This window comes from Leopardus geoffroyi, chromosome A1 (genome assembly GCF_018350155.1).
Source record: "Leopardus geoffroyi isolate Oge1 chromosome A1, O.geoffroyi_Oge1_pat1.0, whole genome shotgun sequence".
NCBI classification, from domain to species: Eukaryota; Metazoa; Chordata; class Mammalia; order Carnivora; family Felidae; genus Leopardus; species Leopardus geoffroyi.
The window spans coordinates 125,313,463-125,330,403 of NC_059326.1; the positions used below are offsets into that span (position 1 = coordinate 125,313,463).

At 39.0% G+C, this 16,941-nt stretch overlaps 1 protein-coding gene across 3 annotated transcripts in view; it reads left to right on the forward strand.

The window, feature by feature from the left end:
* The window catches only part of GPBP1 (GC-rich promoter binding protein 1), a 76,968-nt gene that overhangs the window by 28,198 nt on the left and 31,829 nt on the right, over positions 1–16,941 (forward strand). For all 3 annotated transcript variants that reach the window (XM_045493765.1, XM_045493755.1, XM_045493747.1), the window contains exon 3: positions 4,348–4,467. In XM_045493765.1, the coding sequence (XP_045349721.1) occupies positions 4,405–4,467 (63 nt within the window). In that variant the 5' untranslated portion in view covers positions 4,348–4,404. The remainder of the gene's footprint in view (positions 1–4,347; positions 4,468–16,941) is intronic.

The window sequence follows — 16,941 nt, forward strand, 5'->3', positions numbered from 1 at the left end:
TGGAAGTTTCCTAATAACCTGGAATTACTGGTTATTTACATCCTCCCACCCCAGCAGTTTCCTGTAAGTACTAGTTTTTATATACAAACATTTTTGATGAGCGTATTTCTGATACTGTTTGTATTCATTTGTGTTAAGAAACAATTCATCATAGTAAATTTAAAGATCAGATTGGTTTTATTCAGTTTCATGAATGGGGTAGCATCCTATCTATCAAATAGATAAGAGCTCCTAGGAGCTGTACAAAATGGCAGGCTTTTATAGGCAGAAGAGGCTAGGGACAGGGAAAAAGTGGACTACTATATCTTCCATTAGGGAATGGAAGGGGTCTATCAGGTGATTACCTCCCTAGTGCTGACCAAGAAAATCCAGACTGACCAGCTAAGATTTGATTTTTGGGAAGGTCTGAAAGCACAGTCAGGTTACATAGTAATAAGTCTTGGTTTGTTGATGTGGGGCTTAGAATAAGTGACTCAGTTTGGGTCTTTTTGTTTCTTTTTAACGTTTACTAGGGAAGCCATAACAAAAACAAACAGTGTCTTAAATAAATTTATTTTCTCACAGTTTTGGAAGTTTAAAGTCCAAGATCAAGATGCCAACAGAGTTGGTTTCCTCTGAGACTTCTCTCCTTGGTTTGCAGATGACCACCCTCTTGTTGCCTCTTCACATGGTCTCTTTTCTGTGCAACCCTGGTGTCTTTCATTGTGTCCAAATTTTCTCCTCTTATTAGGGCACAGAGAATTGGAATGGGACCCACCCTAACACCCTCATTTAAGTTAATCATCTGATTAAAGCCTTTATCTCCAAATATGGTTACATTCTGAGGTTGGGCAGTTAAAACTTGGATATGGGAGTTTGTGGGGTCAAGGGGGCACAATTTGTCTCCTAATATTATGCAGGGAAAGTAAGAATGAATTCTGATGGCACTAAGTGTGGCTAAAAAGAAAATGATAGGGTGACACTTTTGAAAATTTAATTTGCCTTTATACAGGTAAGGGGGTAAAATTTCTTGTAGCCTCCTAGGTTCCCTGGTTTGGGGCACTGTAAATTAGACTGACAAAAGACAGATTAACAAGAGAAAACAAATAAAAGTTTATTAGAATATTCTCTCCTAGGGGAGTAATTTAGGGATGGTTAGAATTTGCTAAATAACTCTTTACCTAATTCCATTGGGGGGAGAGAGGGAGGGGAGAAAGGGCAGTAATGGAAAAACAAGATGGCTTGGGAAAGATAGGTAAATGGACCCTTAGGAAAATTGATGGGAGAAATGATAGTTTGTGGCAATACCTCCGTTTGGGACTGAATTTTTTTTTTTTTTTTTTTTTTCTTTGTAGAGAAGAGTTGCTCCAGGGGATTGGAATCATAAATCCTTTGGGAGGCTCTGCTTTTAGATAGATAAGGGATTTCAGGAACTAAAATGCCTTTAGCTCAAAACTGTTAGGTTAAAATGGCATATTTTGGGGTGGCATATCATAATTCCTTCACACACTGTGTAAATGCCTTAATAATTAAGCGTTTTTTACCTTTTTTTCCAGAACGTGAAAATTTCTACCATTAGCTATTCATACTTCGTTCTTTAAAAACTAGGTTCAAATCACATTTAAAGATATTGCAGAAATGAATATGTAATAACAGTGATTTGCCACCTAGGGATTGTTTTTAGCATATAAGTTAGCGAAGATTGTTTAAAATAAGCTTTAAATTATTGGTTATTTTAGGTTATCTGCATTTCCCTGTGAATTTTTGATATAAAGTATAAAAACTTTTTATTCCCATTTAGTTACTGAAACTGTAATTTTAAAGAGTTTCCAACAAAACGTTGTTGGAAAAGTAACATCTTGTCACAAACATCACAGAGCAGCTTAGTTTGTAGCTTCATTTCAGAATAGATAATGAAAATCCTTTATATATCCAAAGACACTTAAGTTTTACTTTTAATTTCAGAAAACTTGAAAATGTAGTGTAAGATGACAGAATTAGAGTTTACTGGATTGTTTGAATTTTTATGTAGTTAAGTATACTCTTCCATTTGTTTCATAAACGTATTACTGGAATTTGTCTCATATTTTTCAGATTTTATCAAGGTTTTTCCACGTTGGGCTCATGGCTCATACGAGCATTTAGTATTTGAACATTTTCATTACCATAGTGAGTTAACCATTTGTATCTATTTCTGTATCTGGCCACTCTTAACCTTAACCTTTAAATTTTTAAATAGGTCCCTACTGTTTGGAATAGTAAAAAAAAGACTACTTCCGTAATATTTGAGAATGTTTTTTAAAAAGTATTTTAGCAAGTTGGTGTGACTAAAGGATTCTGCCATAGAAATTATATTTGAAAGAATTTGGAAAAAGGAAGATTAACAATGGTATCGATTATTTTTTTTTAAAATTTCACTGTTGAGATTATACAATTGTAAATACATTAGTCATTAGTAAACTCAGACCTTGGTAATGCATAGAAAATTTGATTCCTTCATCAACTGGTAGTCTAAGCTTTATAATGAAAGGAGTACAGTTGTCCAGTTGGCTTCTGCATTATTTAGAACGAACAAACAGAGGTGCCTGGGTGGCTTGGTCGGTTAAGCGTCCGACTTCGGCTCAGGTCATGATTTCACAGTCCGTGAGTTCGAGCCCCGCGTCGGGCTCTGTGCTGACAGCACAGAGCCTGGAGCCTGTTTCAGATTCTGTGTCTCCCTCTTTCTCTGCCCCTCCCCTGTTCATGCTCTGTCTCTCTCTCAAAAATAAAAATAAACGTTAAAAAAATAAATAAACAAAAACTATGAATTTCCTGTTTAGATTGGTCTGGCAACTTCAAACTTTGATGGAGTTGATAGAGGCACCCAAAAAGTTAAATTTAGAGTGCAGAAAAGCTGTAGCTCCTGAAATATTTAAGATGACTGTTGTGATGATTGTAATTTTAAACAGCCATTTTAATTATGGGCATTTCAAATACACATGTGACTAGGGAAAAAGTATTTATACACCTCCTTGTACTACCATTTATAAACATGTGCAGCCTTTTTTTAGAAAAACAATTTTTTTTTAACATTTACTCATTTTTGAGGGACAGAGAGACAGCAGGAGTGGGGGAGGGGCAGAGAGCGAGAGCGAGACAGAATCCGAAGCAGGCTCCAGGCTCTGAGCTGATAGCTCAGAGACTGACGCGGGGCTCAAACTCATGAACTGTGAGATCATGACCTGAGCTAAAGCCAGACGCTCAACCGACTGAGCCACCCAGGTGTCCCAGCCTGTACCCCTGTTGAACATTATATGATTTTTAAAGCAAATTAAAAAAAAAATGTTTATTTATTTTGAGAGGGAGACCGTACTCATGTCTGAGCAGGGGAGGGGCAGAGAGAGAATCCCAAGCAGGCTCTTCTTTGTCCACTTAGAGCCCCACTGGGGCTCAATCTGAGAAACTGAAATCATGACCTGAGTCTACATCAAGAATCGGGACTCTTAACTGACTGAGCCACCCCAGGTACCCCTAAAGCTAATTTTAAAGCAGATCCCAGGTGGATCAATTTAATAGACTTCAGTATTTCTTTTAAATACCACCATCACACCATTATTATATCTAAATTGACTAATAATTTCTTAATGTCATTTAATGTTCACTTCATGTTTAAATTTTTGATTCATAATATTCATTCTTTAAAGGTTGGTTGGTTGGAGTAAGGATCTGTATAAGGCCCACCTGTTGTGTTTGATTATTTGCATATTGACAGCCATTTATTTGTTGGGGAAAAAAAAAAAAAAATGCAGATCATTTGACCTGTCCAATATCCTGTGATCTGGATTTGCTGGGTTATTTCCCTCAGATGTCCTTAATTTGTTCCTCTTTGTTGAGCTTCCTGAAAGTTGGTAGTTAGATCAGATTTCAGGTTACATCTGGGGTGGGAGCAAGAATGTATTATAGGTAACATTGTTGTGCATCTTCATGTGTCACATCTAGAGACACTTGATGTCTAGTCTATTTGTGATTAGACCATTGTAATTTTAAAAAATAAGGTTTACTGAGGTATAGTTTACTTACACTGAAGTTGGCCAGTATTAAGTGTACAATTTGATTTTTGACAGATGGGTACATTTGTATAACTACAATCAAGATAAAAACCCTGTTAGCTCAAAAACTTCCTCCTTCCCTTTGCAGTCATACCCGTACTCCTCAGGCCCTCACCCCCACTCTTCTGATCTAGTTTTTGTTACTGTATTTTTGCCTATTTCAGAATTTCATTATAATTGGAATCTTACAGTAGTAAGATCATTGTCACTCAGAAGAGAGCATAAGAAGATAAATTGGGCAAGGAGCTCCAGGTCTAATTTCCTTCCATTTTTATGACAGGGACTTGCCATGAGGTGTTGAAGCCTTGTTTCACTGAGTTGGAGAGACTGGACCTAAATGGCGCAGCATGACTTTGCTCCAGCCTGGCTTAATTTTCCTACTCCACCATCATCAACAAAGGTACTCTTTCTTGCATTTCTCTTTGTCTTTTTGTGTGCCTCTCAGTTCATGTTCTACACAAAGGTAGCTTAAATGTGAAGCCTTAGTATTTTTGAGGAGAAAATTTGTGTTACCATCTAAATTCTTTCTTTTTTTTTTTAACGTTTATTTTTGAGAGAGACAGAATGCAAGTGGGGGAGGATCGGTGGCGGGGGGGGTGGGGCACAGAATGTGAAGCAGGCTCCAGCCTCCGAGCTGTCAGCACAGAGACTGACGCGGGGCTCGAATTCACGAACCGTGAGATCACGACCTGAGCCAAAGTCGGACGCTCAACCGACTGAGCCACCCAGGCGCCCCAAAATTATTTCATGTTGAATTTGTCAGTTTTAGTATACCATCACCATACTTGTTTCATTTACTTCGGTTGTCTTTTGTGCTAATCAAATTTGTACACATTTTGTTTTTTCTTTTAAAGTTTATTTATTTGAGCCCGTGCATGTGCAAGGGAGTGAGAGAGAGAATCCCAAGCAGACTGCATGCTGTCGGCACAGAGCCCGCTCAGGGCTCTGTCCCATAAACCCTGTTATCAAGATGATTGTAAATTGAAATCAGGAGACAGAAGCTTAACTGACTGAGCCCCCCAGGCATCCCCCACACATTTTTATTCAGACCTGTTGGATACATTGAACTTTACTTTTGCATCTTACCTTTGCCTATACTATTTTTCAAAGAAAATTTTTTTTAATATTTATTTTGAGAGAGAGAGAGACAGCACGTGAGCAGGGAAGGGGCAGAGAGAAAGGGAGAGGCTCCAGGTTCTGAGTTGTCAGCACAGGGCTCAAATTCCCCAGCTGTGAGATTATGACCTGAGGCAAAGTTGAATGCATAACCTGCTGAGCCACCCAGGGCCCCCTATCTGTACTATTCTTAAGAAAAATTTGAGGACTTTGAGGTCTTTCCATGCAAACTAGAAGTCTTTTTCGGATACATAAGACTTTGGCACAGCTCTAAAATTTCAGGAGTAATGAAAACTTTGCAGTGTTATAGATGAGGCCTCAGTAATCTAAGAAATGTTCCTTTTACTTAAAAACCCAGACATAATAGTTGGAATAAGACTTGTGAGGCACTGCACTTGTCTTCCACTTAAAGACTTTTAAGTGTGGTGCCTGGATGGCTCAGTCCGTTTTGTCCGACTTTGGCCCAGGTCATGATCTCATGGTTCCTGAGTTTGAGCCCTACATCAGGTGTCTGCTGTCAGCCCTGAAACCGCTTCTGATCCTCTGTCTCCCTCTTTCTCTGTCCTTCTCTGTCTCAAAAATAAACACTTAAAAAGTTTGCTAAGTAAGAGAGGGACCTTGGAATTTGTTAGAATCCATCTGTCTGGCTTAATAGTTGTCTTTGACTTTATTTTTTCCATAATGCAAAGGAATTGAGAGAGTCTTAATCATCTGTTTGCCTATTAATCATACTCTACCGTGCTGAGGTGTTCACCTAGGACCTTTTGAGGTACAGACAGTTCTTACAAAAACAGTTAGTTAAAAGTAGCTCTTATGGGAACAATTTTTGTACTTTGGAAAGTTGTTCCTCAGTCAGGACATGTCAGATCATAATAATTGGTCCATAGTTTTGGCTCATAATTTTGTACAGATGGATTCTCTGGAAGGTTAATTGAGTTCCTTGTTGTACATACAATTACTGTGAGCCTAGACTAGAATCCAGGGTGCATTTCCTATTCCATTTCTTGACATAGGACTTATTTTGGAATGCTGTCAAATGATTAAACATCTCATTTCGTAGCCTATAAAATGGGATTTGAGATTGGAGACTTCTGTTGATTAAGCTACTGAGATCACTTAAAAAAAATTTTTTTTTAAACGTTTATTTATTTTTGAGAGAGCATGAGAAGAGGAGGGGAGAGAAGGGGGACACAGAATCTGAAGCAGGCTCCAGGCTCTGAGCTGTCAGCACAGAGCCTGACATGGGCTCAAACCCTCTAACAGCAAGATCATGACCTGAACCGAAGTTGGATGCTTAACTGACTAAGCTACCCAGGCACCCCTGAGATCAATTTTTAATGTTTATTTATTTTTGAGAGAGTGCGAGTGAGCATGAGTGGGGGGAGGGGCAGAAAGAGGGAGACACAGAATCAGAATCAGTCTCCAGGCTCTGACCTGTCAGCACAGAGCCCTACCGGGGGCTAGAACTCACAAACCCCAAGATCATGACCTGAGCCACAGTTGGGATGCTTAACCAGTTGAGCTACCAGGCGCCCCTGAGATCACTTACAGATTTTCCTCCTTTCCTCTTAGGTATGGGTCTCTGCAGTTTGCTCCTCACCCTGTTAAACCCAGCTGCTCTAATCTAGCCATTTAGGGGTCATTCTTAATTTGTGCCCACTTCACAGCCTGGATACATAAGAGTTTCGTGCTCCCCACCTTCCTTTTTTCTTTTTTTGTTTCCTTTTCTGAAATAGGTATAAGACTTGTTTTCATTTGCAAGCCAATTGATAAAAATTATCAGTACCTGGAAAGTTAGTTACAACATATTAAAAAGTATGGGAATACATCTTTTTAAATCAAAAGTGATTAACATATAAATGTTATGGTCTGCCATTTTATTTATTAAAATTTTTTAGCTTTATTTACTTTGAGAGAGACAGTGTGAGCCGGGGAAGGGACAGAAAGAGAGGGAGAGAGAATCCCAAGTAGGCATCTCACTGTCAGCACAGAGCCCGATGTGAGGCTCGAACTCATGAACTGCGAGATATGAACTGAGCCGAAGTTGGACATTTCAACTGTGCCAGCCAGGTGCCCCTAAAAATTTTTTTTTAAGTATATCCATTTATTTTGAGAGAGGGAGGAAGACAGGCAGGGTAGAGACACTGGGGGAGAGAGAATCCCAAGCAGGCTCTGCACTGTCAGTGCAGAGTCCAGTGTTAGGCTCCAACTCACTGACCTGAGCTGAAGTCAAGAGTTAGATTCTTAACTGACTGAGCCACCCAGGTGCCCCTGTGGTCTGCCATTTTAATCTGTAATTCTTTTTTATGTATGTATTTATTTGTTTTAAACTTTGATTTAGTTTTTATTTGAATTATAGTTATTTAAAGTATTGGTTTTAGGAGTAGAATTCATTGATTTATCACTTACAGTGCTCAAAAAATTGAAATTAATTTTTGTCTTTGTTCAGATGTTAATCTGAGATTTATATGTGGTGAAATCCTTACTGCTTTCCTGAACCTGACTCTTTCTGGATATAGGTCTACATGAATGATGATGATGATTTTCAAAATTGGGATTGCCTATTCTGAATCTCAATTCTAATTTGTTCTGAACTACCTACAGAAAATAGTATTTGAACTCTTAACTAGCAGTGGTTGAAATTATTTGTTTAGACCTTACCCAGACTTTTTGTGACAAACACAAAACTTTTAGTAATGACTTCTTAAACTTTCCATTTTTATCCTTTCATGTCTCAAAGTCTCACTATTCATCGAGTCTCATTTATAATTAACCTCTTGTTTTCTGCCAGAGCCCTTTTAATCTTCTGTGAAATAAGTGGAACAGACATTAATTGACTGTGGGTTTCTCTGTTTCAACATAACAGAATTCTTTCATTTATTTGTTGTTTGAAGGGATGATAAGAGGACTTGAAATAAAAAGAATGTTTTTAGAAGAGCATTTTAGCAGTTTTCTGAGGCGTGTAGAGTTTTAGCCCCATCATGTGGTGAAATTATAAACTGCATGTGGTTGATTTTATGTCTGGCATAACCTTCTTTACTTGAGCTGTTGATTGGGACCCAGTAAAAAGTAAATTTTACATAATGTTTTTGTATACACACAGGTGTAACTAAAACAAAAGTCAGTATACCTGTGGTGCACTAATATATTCTCTTGTGGTTTCCTGTTCTCTTTTATTCCATTGAAAAAATGTAAATTATTACTGATACTATCATCCTTTAATAGGTCCTGAGTTGCATTTTAAAGAACATTTAAAAAGTAACAATTTTATTATTGAAGCATTACTGAACTGAAATGGTTGTAGATACTGGAAAATTTTAAATAACTCTTTGGTTTAGAATCTTCTCCTTCTAGTTGTCTTACTCGAGGAAGGATGATAAAATGATCCCTGTAATAGGCTGCTCTGAAGTATCCTTTCATAGTATTGTTAGAAGGAGGAAGACTCCAGGGGCACCTGGCTGGCTCATTCAGAAGAGTACGTAACTCTTGATCTTGGGGTCCTCAGTTGCAGCCCCACAATGGGTGTGAAACCTACTTAAAAAAAAAAGTAGGGGGAAGGTGCCTGGGTGGCTCATCACTTAAGCTGTTAAGCGTCTGACTCTTGATTTCGGCCCAGGTCATGATCTCATTGTTCAGATGGTGCAGAACTTCCTTGGGATTCTCTCTTCCCCTGACCCTCCCTCTCTTTCTCAAAATAAATACACTTAAAAAACAAATTAAAAAAGAAGGAAGATTCCAGGGGTGTGATACTAAAAGAGCAAATGGGTGGTAGGAAATAAGTAAATATGGGAATTTTTATTCTTCTTAAATAAAAAGTGACATTAAACTTGTGACCTTCCACTGCAGTTAATACATACTCATATTCAGTATTCTGTAGTTACTTCTCTCACTAGCATTACTGCATTATGGATTCTTTTTTGGCAGCATCTAAAAAATGGTGGTTTAATATTTACCAAAACTTTTTTATTTTCCAAGTTTATTTTTGTGAAAGAGTGAGTGAGCATGAGGGGGCGGAGGGGCAGAGAGGAGACAGAATCCCATCCAGGCTCTGTGCTGTCAGTGCAGAGCCTGACTCGGGTTCAAAGCCAGGAACCGTGAGATCATGACCTGAGCTAAAATCAGGAGTTAGAAATCAAGAATTTAAAGTTCAGGCTAAAGAGAGGATCAGAAAGTTCAGTCAGACTGGTAGTGGAGTTCATTGAAACTTCTTGTTTACTATGTAAAGTTTTTATTAACTAGGGACTCATATTGTGAGCATCTGAGAAAACATTGCTAAATTAATTTTTTAAAAGGAATCCAGGATAATATTTAAAGTATGTAAAAGGTAAAGAGGGCGATAGAGATGGTTTCTTCCTTATTACAGATGTTGTAATAGCTTTTTTTTTGAGTCCTCATTATATGCCAGTGACTGTATATAACACTTGATGTGAATGCTAATAAAAATCATAGGCAGTAAATTCTCTTTTTTTCCCTCCCATTTACAAAGGAGGGAACTGAGGTTGAGAGAGAGGAATATGTGCCCCAAAGTGCTAAAGCTAGGATAGGAGTCCAGGTAGTAGCCTAATTTTCAAAAGTGCTTTTATGTAAATGCTTTTGTTAAATACTAGAACGCTTTTGTGTAAACATCAGAATATATATATTTTCAGAGTTTATTTTGAGAGAGGAAGAGAGGGAGGGGCTGAGAGAGAGACGGGATGGGAGTGGGGGGAGTGAATCTCAAGCAGGTTCCATGCTGTCAGTGCAGAGCCCGATGCAGGGCTCAATCCCATGCACTGAACTGTAGTATTGTGGCCTCAACTGAAACCAGCAGTCCTACGCTTAACCGACTGAGCCAGCCAGGCACCCTTACACCAGAATATCTTTATTCTGGTTTGGATAAATAAAATTTTCTTCAGAGATGGCCTCTCCAATATCTTTCTATGATCATCAGTACATACAGATTGAACTATTCAGTGGCTGTGTAATCTTTTATTGAATATTTCTACATGGGTTATTTAATTAGTTTACATATTAATGGACTAAGCTGTAGGTTTAGTCATCTCTCAGATATATTTGTAGGGTGAAATTTAGCAGTATAATCAGTGGATCAGAGGGTTTGTACATTTTGGTTGATAATGTGTAATTGCTTTCAAATTTTATGAGGAGGGCTAGTGTTCTCAGTTTTGGCAAAACTAGATGTTTTCACATTCTGTGAAATTAGATGTAAAATAGTACTTCATTGTTTTGATTTGCATTGTTTAATTATGGTTGAGTGTATTTTGGTGTTACGAAGAGTTTCTTAACTGCTTGTTCAGGGACACCTAGGTGGCTCAGTCTGTTGAACGTCCAACTCTTGATTTTGGCTCAGGTCATAGTCTCTCAGTTGTGGGATTGAGTCTTGGCTTTGGCTCTGCTGACAGCACATCTCATGCTTGGGATTCATTCTCTGTCTCTCTTTCTGCCCCTTCCCCACTCTTATCCATGTACTCTTTTTTTTTTTTCTCTCTCAAATAAAAAAAGAACTGCTTATTCATGTAATCTATTTCTTAGTGATTTGCAACATCTTTTTTCATATTGGAGAATTTGCTGTATGTAGTAAATATTTGTTTTGATAATTCTTCCTACATTTATTTTAATTCCTGTATAGTTAACATGCAGTGTTATATTAGTTTCAAGTGTACCAATGTAGTGTTTGAACAATTCAGTACATGTTTTGATAATTCTTTTAAAAAAATTTTTTTTTTTCAACGTTTATTTATTTTTGGGACAGAGAGAGACAGAGCATGAATGGGGGAGGGGCAGAGAGAGAGGGAGACACAGAATCGGAAACAGGCTCCAGGCTCTGAGCCATCAGCCCAGGGCCGGACGCGGGGCTTGAACTCACGGACTGCGAGATCGTGACCTGGCTGAAGTCGGACGCTTAACCGACTGCGCCACCCAGGCGCCCCTTGTTTTGATAATTCTTTAAAAAATCATGTAGAGGGGTGCCTGGGTGGCTGAGTCAGTTAAGCGTCTAACTTTGGCTCAGGTCATGATCTTGGGGTTCGTAAGTTCAAGCCCTGCTTCATGAGTTCAAGCCCCCCACGTCAGGCTCTGTGCTGACAGCTCGTAGCCTTGAGCCTGCTTCGGATTCTGTCTCCTTCTGTCTGTGTCTCTTAACCGACTCGCGCTCTGTCTCTTTCAAAAATAAATATTAAAAATTTTTTTAAAAATTAAAAAAAAGTGACTTTAAAAAACCATGTCGAATTCTTTTTTTTTTTTTTTTTTTTTTAACATTTATTTATTTTTGAGAGACACAGTGAGAGCACGAGCAGTGGAGGGGCAGAGAGAGGAGACCCAGAACCTGAAGCAGGCTCCAGGCTCTGAGCAAGCGTTCAGCATAGAGCCTGTTGCGGGGCTCAAACCCACAAACCGTGAGGTCATGACCTGAGCTGAAGTCGGATGCTTAACTGACTGAGCCACCCAGGTGCCCCACCATGTAGAATATTTTAATGAAATACTCGAGCATACAAAGGAGTACAGATAATAATTAAATGAATACTTATTAAAAACACAAGACAGTCCTTTCTTAACATTTTGCTATGTCAGCTTTTATTTCTTTGGGAAGTAAGGCATTATGTATGCAGTGAAGTCCACTGTTGTTATTTCTTCACAGTCCTTTGTTTTTATTTTCCCCAGGTGTTCTCAGTACATGTTCTTACAACTACATATGCAAATGTCAAATAGTATTGTTATATATGTTTTTTATTAGTAATTATTGTTTATATAAAGTCTGCATCTTTTACATTCATTATATTTTTGAAAAATTTTCTCCCATGTTGATATCTGCAGAATTAGTGTAATTATCTTAAAACTCTATATGGTATCCTATTTTTTGTCTCTGTATTAGATTTAATTTGTCCATTTAAGTTTAGATTGTTTAAAATGTCACTCCATTGGAATGTTCTCGTAATATGTCCTTGTACACATGAATTAAGAATTTTTTAGGTCACTGCACTGCTCCTCACACTTTTTTTTTTTTTAAACATTTATTTATTATTGAGAGACAGAGACAGAACATGAGCATGGGAGGGACAGAGAGAGAGGGAGACACAGATTCTGAAACAGGCTCCAGGCTCTGAGCTGTCAGCACAGAGCCCACTGTGGGGCTTGAACTCAGCAATTGCGAGATCATGACCTGAGCCGAAGTCAGACACTTAACCGACTGAGCCACCCAAGCGCCCCTCCTCACACTTTGAATGGATAAGAAAATAACGTGGGGATTTTATTAAAATGCAGATTCTGATTTCAGTAGTTCTTGGATGAGACCCTAATTCCAACATTCTTCAAAGTGATGCTGATTTCTGCTTCTCTGTGGACCAGTTTCAATAGAAGGCTCCAACTTAAAGTTAGAAGAAAAATTGTTGGGACTTGGTTAGGTATTGCCAAATTCATTTTTGTGTGGTGTAGTGATGTATACTCTTGTATGCTGTGTAGAACTATTTTCTTTACTTTAATTCTTGCCAAAATTTTATCACAGTTAACTTCTCTGCAAATCCTTGTTTCTTGGACGAGGAGTTAACATTTCTGTGAAATGCCTCTTCACGTCATTTGTTAACTTCTTTTGGGTTGCTTTTTTTTCTCTTATTAGTTTAGGACAAAATTATACACATCATTACACACATGTGTGTATATATTATATGTATATATGTGTATAGGTCATCTTTAATGTCTTTAAAATTACAGTTTTTTTCCAGTTTTTCATGAATTAGGTATATTCAAGTATTTCACAGTACTTGTTGCTATTTTAAACAGTATTTTAAAAAGATTTATCACTGGGGCGCATAGCTGCCTCAGTCAGAAGAGCATGTGACTCTTGATCTTGGGGTTGTGAGTTCAAGACCCACAATGGGCGTAGAGCTTACTTAAAAAATAGTAAGTGGTGCCTGGGTGGCTCATTAGGTTAAGTGTCCAGTCCGACTTTGACTAAGGTCATGATCTCACAGTTGGTGAGTTTGAGCTGTGCATCAGAGAACCTGCTTTGGATCCTCTGTGTCCCTTTCTCTACCTACCTCCCATGGGTTTGCTCATTCACACTCTTCTCTCAAAAATAAACAAACATTAAAAAAAAAAAAAAAAGAGTTTATTATTACTGTTCGTTGCAGATATATTGTATCTTGTGCTAGTATTGTATCTAGCAACTTTAATTCTTACCCTGTGTTATATTTTGGATTTTTAAGCCTGGGCAATCATTTATTCACAAATAATAAGTTTGCTAGCTACCTTTTTAGTGCTATTGTATTTCTCTTTTTTTTCCCCCGTTAGTTATATGTCTTATTCTTACGTTACTTTGCTGACTATATGTCAATCTGTGAAGGATCTGGGTTTTATCCTACTTGCAAGGTAATATAGATGCAGGGAGAAGACTGCTGAGTCAGTGACCAAGAGCTTTATTACTTATTAGCATGACAAGTATGATATTGGCACTGATTCTTTATGCCCCCTAAAACTTTGGGTAGTTGATGTGGAAGGGCCCACGTGGATGCTACCCTTGGTGCTGAGTGGGGAATTTATAATAAGCCTGCTCTTTGTCCCAGAGAAGGATGTTACCTATCATCCCTCAAATGGTGCTTACTGCAAACGTCACCTTGAGAAATGGGCCATAGAAAGAGCAGTGAAGGTCTTGCATTTTTGGCATATTAGAACAGAAGGAAATGCTCACCGTCTATGGTGTATTGCCTGTCCCAACAGCTCTACAGTCAGCTCTGTGTGTTCTTGGCCAAACTTGTATTTTCATATGACCACCATTCAGCCAGCCGCTCTGATTATTTTGATAGAGGCTAGAACAAAATTCATTTAATTGTCTTAAACAGCATTTAATTAAGGCTACTGTTAACATCCCTAACAGCCAGGTGAGGCCAGGATTCAGCTGGATGTGAACAAGTCCTAGAGTGGATCAATAGGTAATTTTTCAGCCAGACAGTATATGGTCTACTCCTGCTGTATTATCCATTAAAACGCACTCGAGAATTTAAACTGATCTGAATTTTGGTGTCATTAACCTACATTTGTAAGGATAATAGGTGGTCCAAAAATCAACTCTCATCCTTAATAGAAGACAATCTGTGACTTATTTTCCCTCACATAGAAACATTGAAGGGGTACACATCAGTTTAGTTAGGGATTTGTTATTAAGCTTGTTTTGGATAACTTTTACATTAGTTCGGTTAAGAAGCATAGACGGTGTCACCATTACTTGCAGCATCATTTGCCACATGTGGCATAACAATACTGCTCAGGTGTTGGGAGAATCATGAATTTTTATAAGAATGAAACCATTTTTTTTTTTTTAATTTTTTTTTTCAACGTTTATTTATTTTTGGGACAGAGAGAGACAGAGCATGAACGGGGGAGGGGCAGAGAGAGAGGGAGACACAGAATCGGAAACAGGCTCCAGGCTCTGAGCCATCAGCCCAGAGCCCGACGCGGGGCTCGAACTCACAGACCGCGAGATCGTGACCTGGCTGAAGTCGGACGCTTAACCGACTGCGCCACCCAGGCGCCCCTGAAACCATTTTTTTTAAGCGTTTTTCACACATTGACTTTCAGGAGCTGCTGTTGATATCAGGCACAGGAGGATATTTAAGGATTGTTTATGGCCACTTGAGTTTTTCTGATTTTGAAGTATGAGTAGGGATGACCCTTCTTCTAGCAGTAGATGAGTGTTTTTTTCTCCATTTCTGTTTGACTCAGGCCTTGGTGCTGTTTCTAGGGGATAGAGCATTAATTGTTTTCCTTTCTTCCAGTACTTTCTGGGGTCAAAGATATTCCCTCTACAGATGCTAGGGTTTTTTCTTTTTTAATATTATTTTATTATTTTTGAGAGAGAGAGAGACAGACAGTGTGAGTGGGGGACAGGCAGACAGGGGAGACATAGAATTCAAAGCAGCTCCAGGCTCTGAGCTGTCAGCATAGAGCCCGACGACACGGGGCCCGAACCCACAAGCTGTGAGATCATGACCCGAGCTGAAGTCCGACGCCTCAACCAACAGAGTCACCCAGGTGCCCCTAGCGTTTTTTCTTTTACACCCATGAAATTGGTGTGTCTCATTTGTTGTTGTTGTTGTTTTAATGTTTATTTACTCTTGAGAGAGAGAGGAGACAGAGTGTGAGCAGGGGAGGGGCAGAGAGAGAGGGAGACACAGAATCTCAAGCAGGCTCCAGGCTCCGAGCTGTCAGGACAGAGCCTGACGTGGGGGTCGAACCATGAACCGTGAGAACATGACCTGAGCCGAAGTCAGACACTTAACTGACTGAGCCACCCAGGCACCCCTTATGTGTCTCATTTGGATAGCTGACTTCACTTAAAAGAAAATTCCCTACTTGTATCCAGATTTTTTGGTTTGGAAGAGTTGGATGTGAGTGGAACCAAGGACATTTTTACACAATTGGCAGTGATGTATCATATTGCTCACCCTAGTCCACATTGGACCTTACTGAGGACTGGGTGAGACATAGTCACACAAATGGTCACTGTCTTCAGATACAGGACCATCTCCCTCCAAAAAGAGAATCCAGGTGGCCAAACCAGATTATTTGAACTCCTTAGATTTCTTTTTTGGCCAGTGCATCACCCTGAGAGGTACATTGGCCTGCAGTTTCTCTTAGGAGAAAGAAACAACATGTCAAGGGATAATCAGGGCAAGTCCTGGTATTTTGTTTTTTAAAGTTTATTTTATTTATTTTTGAGAGAATTCCAAGTAGGCTCCACGCTGTCAGTGCAGAGCCTGACACAGGGCTTGATCCCATGAACCTGTGATATTAAGACCAGAGCCAAAAGCAAGAGTCAGATGCTCAACTGACTGAGCCACCCAGGTGCCCCCAGAATCCTGATATTTTAAAAATAGGTCTGTATTATCTCCTAACTCATTTTTTAAAATCCTAAATACTACCTAGGAAATGGCTAAGAAAAGATGATTTCTTTATGGGTTTGTTGCATTCATTGACCAAAGTGTCTCATTAAGGTGTGTGAAATGAGGAATGTAGAGTTGTAGATTGTCCAGAGTTGAATGTTGAGACTGTTAGTATTGCTTGACAATACTGGATGCCTGCGGATAGTAGAGGGTATAGAGTGTCCATTTAGTATTTGAATATCGACCCATTGCAGGTTGAACTTTATGACAAAAGATGTACTATTACTGGAATATTAGTGCTTGGAATACCAAAAACATGACATGGATTTATTTAAAGGGTCACGATAGTGTGACCAGAGTTAGAGTTAGCCAGTCAGATTGCAGCAACAACACTGTAACCTGAAAAAATTTCAACAGTGAAGAAACCCTATAGATAGCTCCAAGAAGTGATCAATGATTTGATGCAGTTCCTCTTGTGTAACGTGGCCTCCTTTGCAGCACGACAAGTAGATGAGCTGTTGGCAGGAGTCTCAGGCTGGCATGCAGAGGTGGCTTCTGCATCAGAAAGGAAAAGTAGTTTATTTTGTGACCAGTCTACGGTAGTGGATTGTTACAGGTCTGGTGTGGTGGATCTAGGTAGCATGCTACAGACTTCAGCAGTATTCTGATTTTAGTTCTTTATGCTAGCGCATCTTACTGTGAGCATCTGAGTGACTCAGATTGTCTCATCAGCTATAGTTTCAGTTTGTGACTCCAAAGAATTACCTTTAATCTGCCAGTCTCTAGTTTCTCAGGTGACTGGTCAGATGACTGGACGTTGGCAACAGTCGAAGAGGCAGAAAAATAATAGAAAATGTCTAGTCCTTAAAGCTTATCTAAGGCCAGGG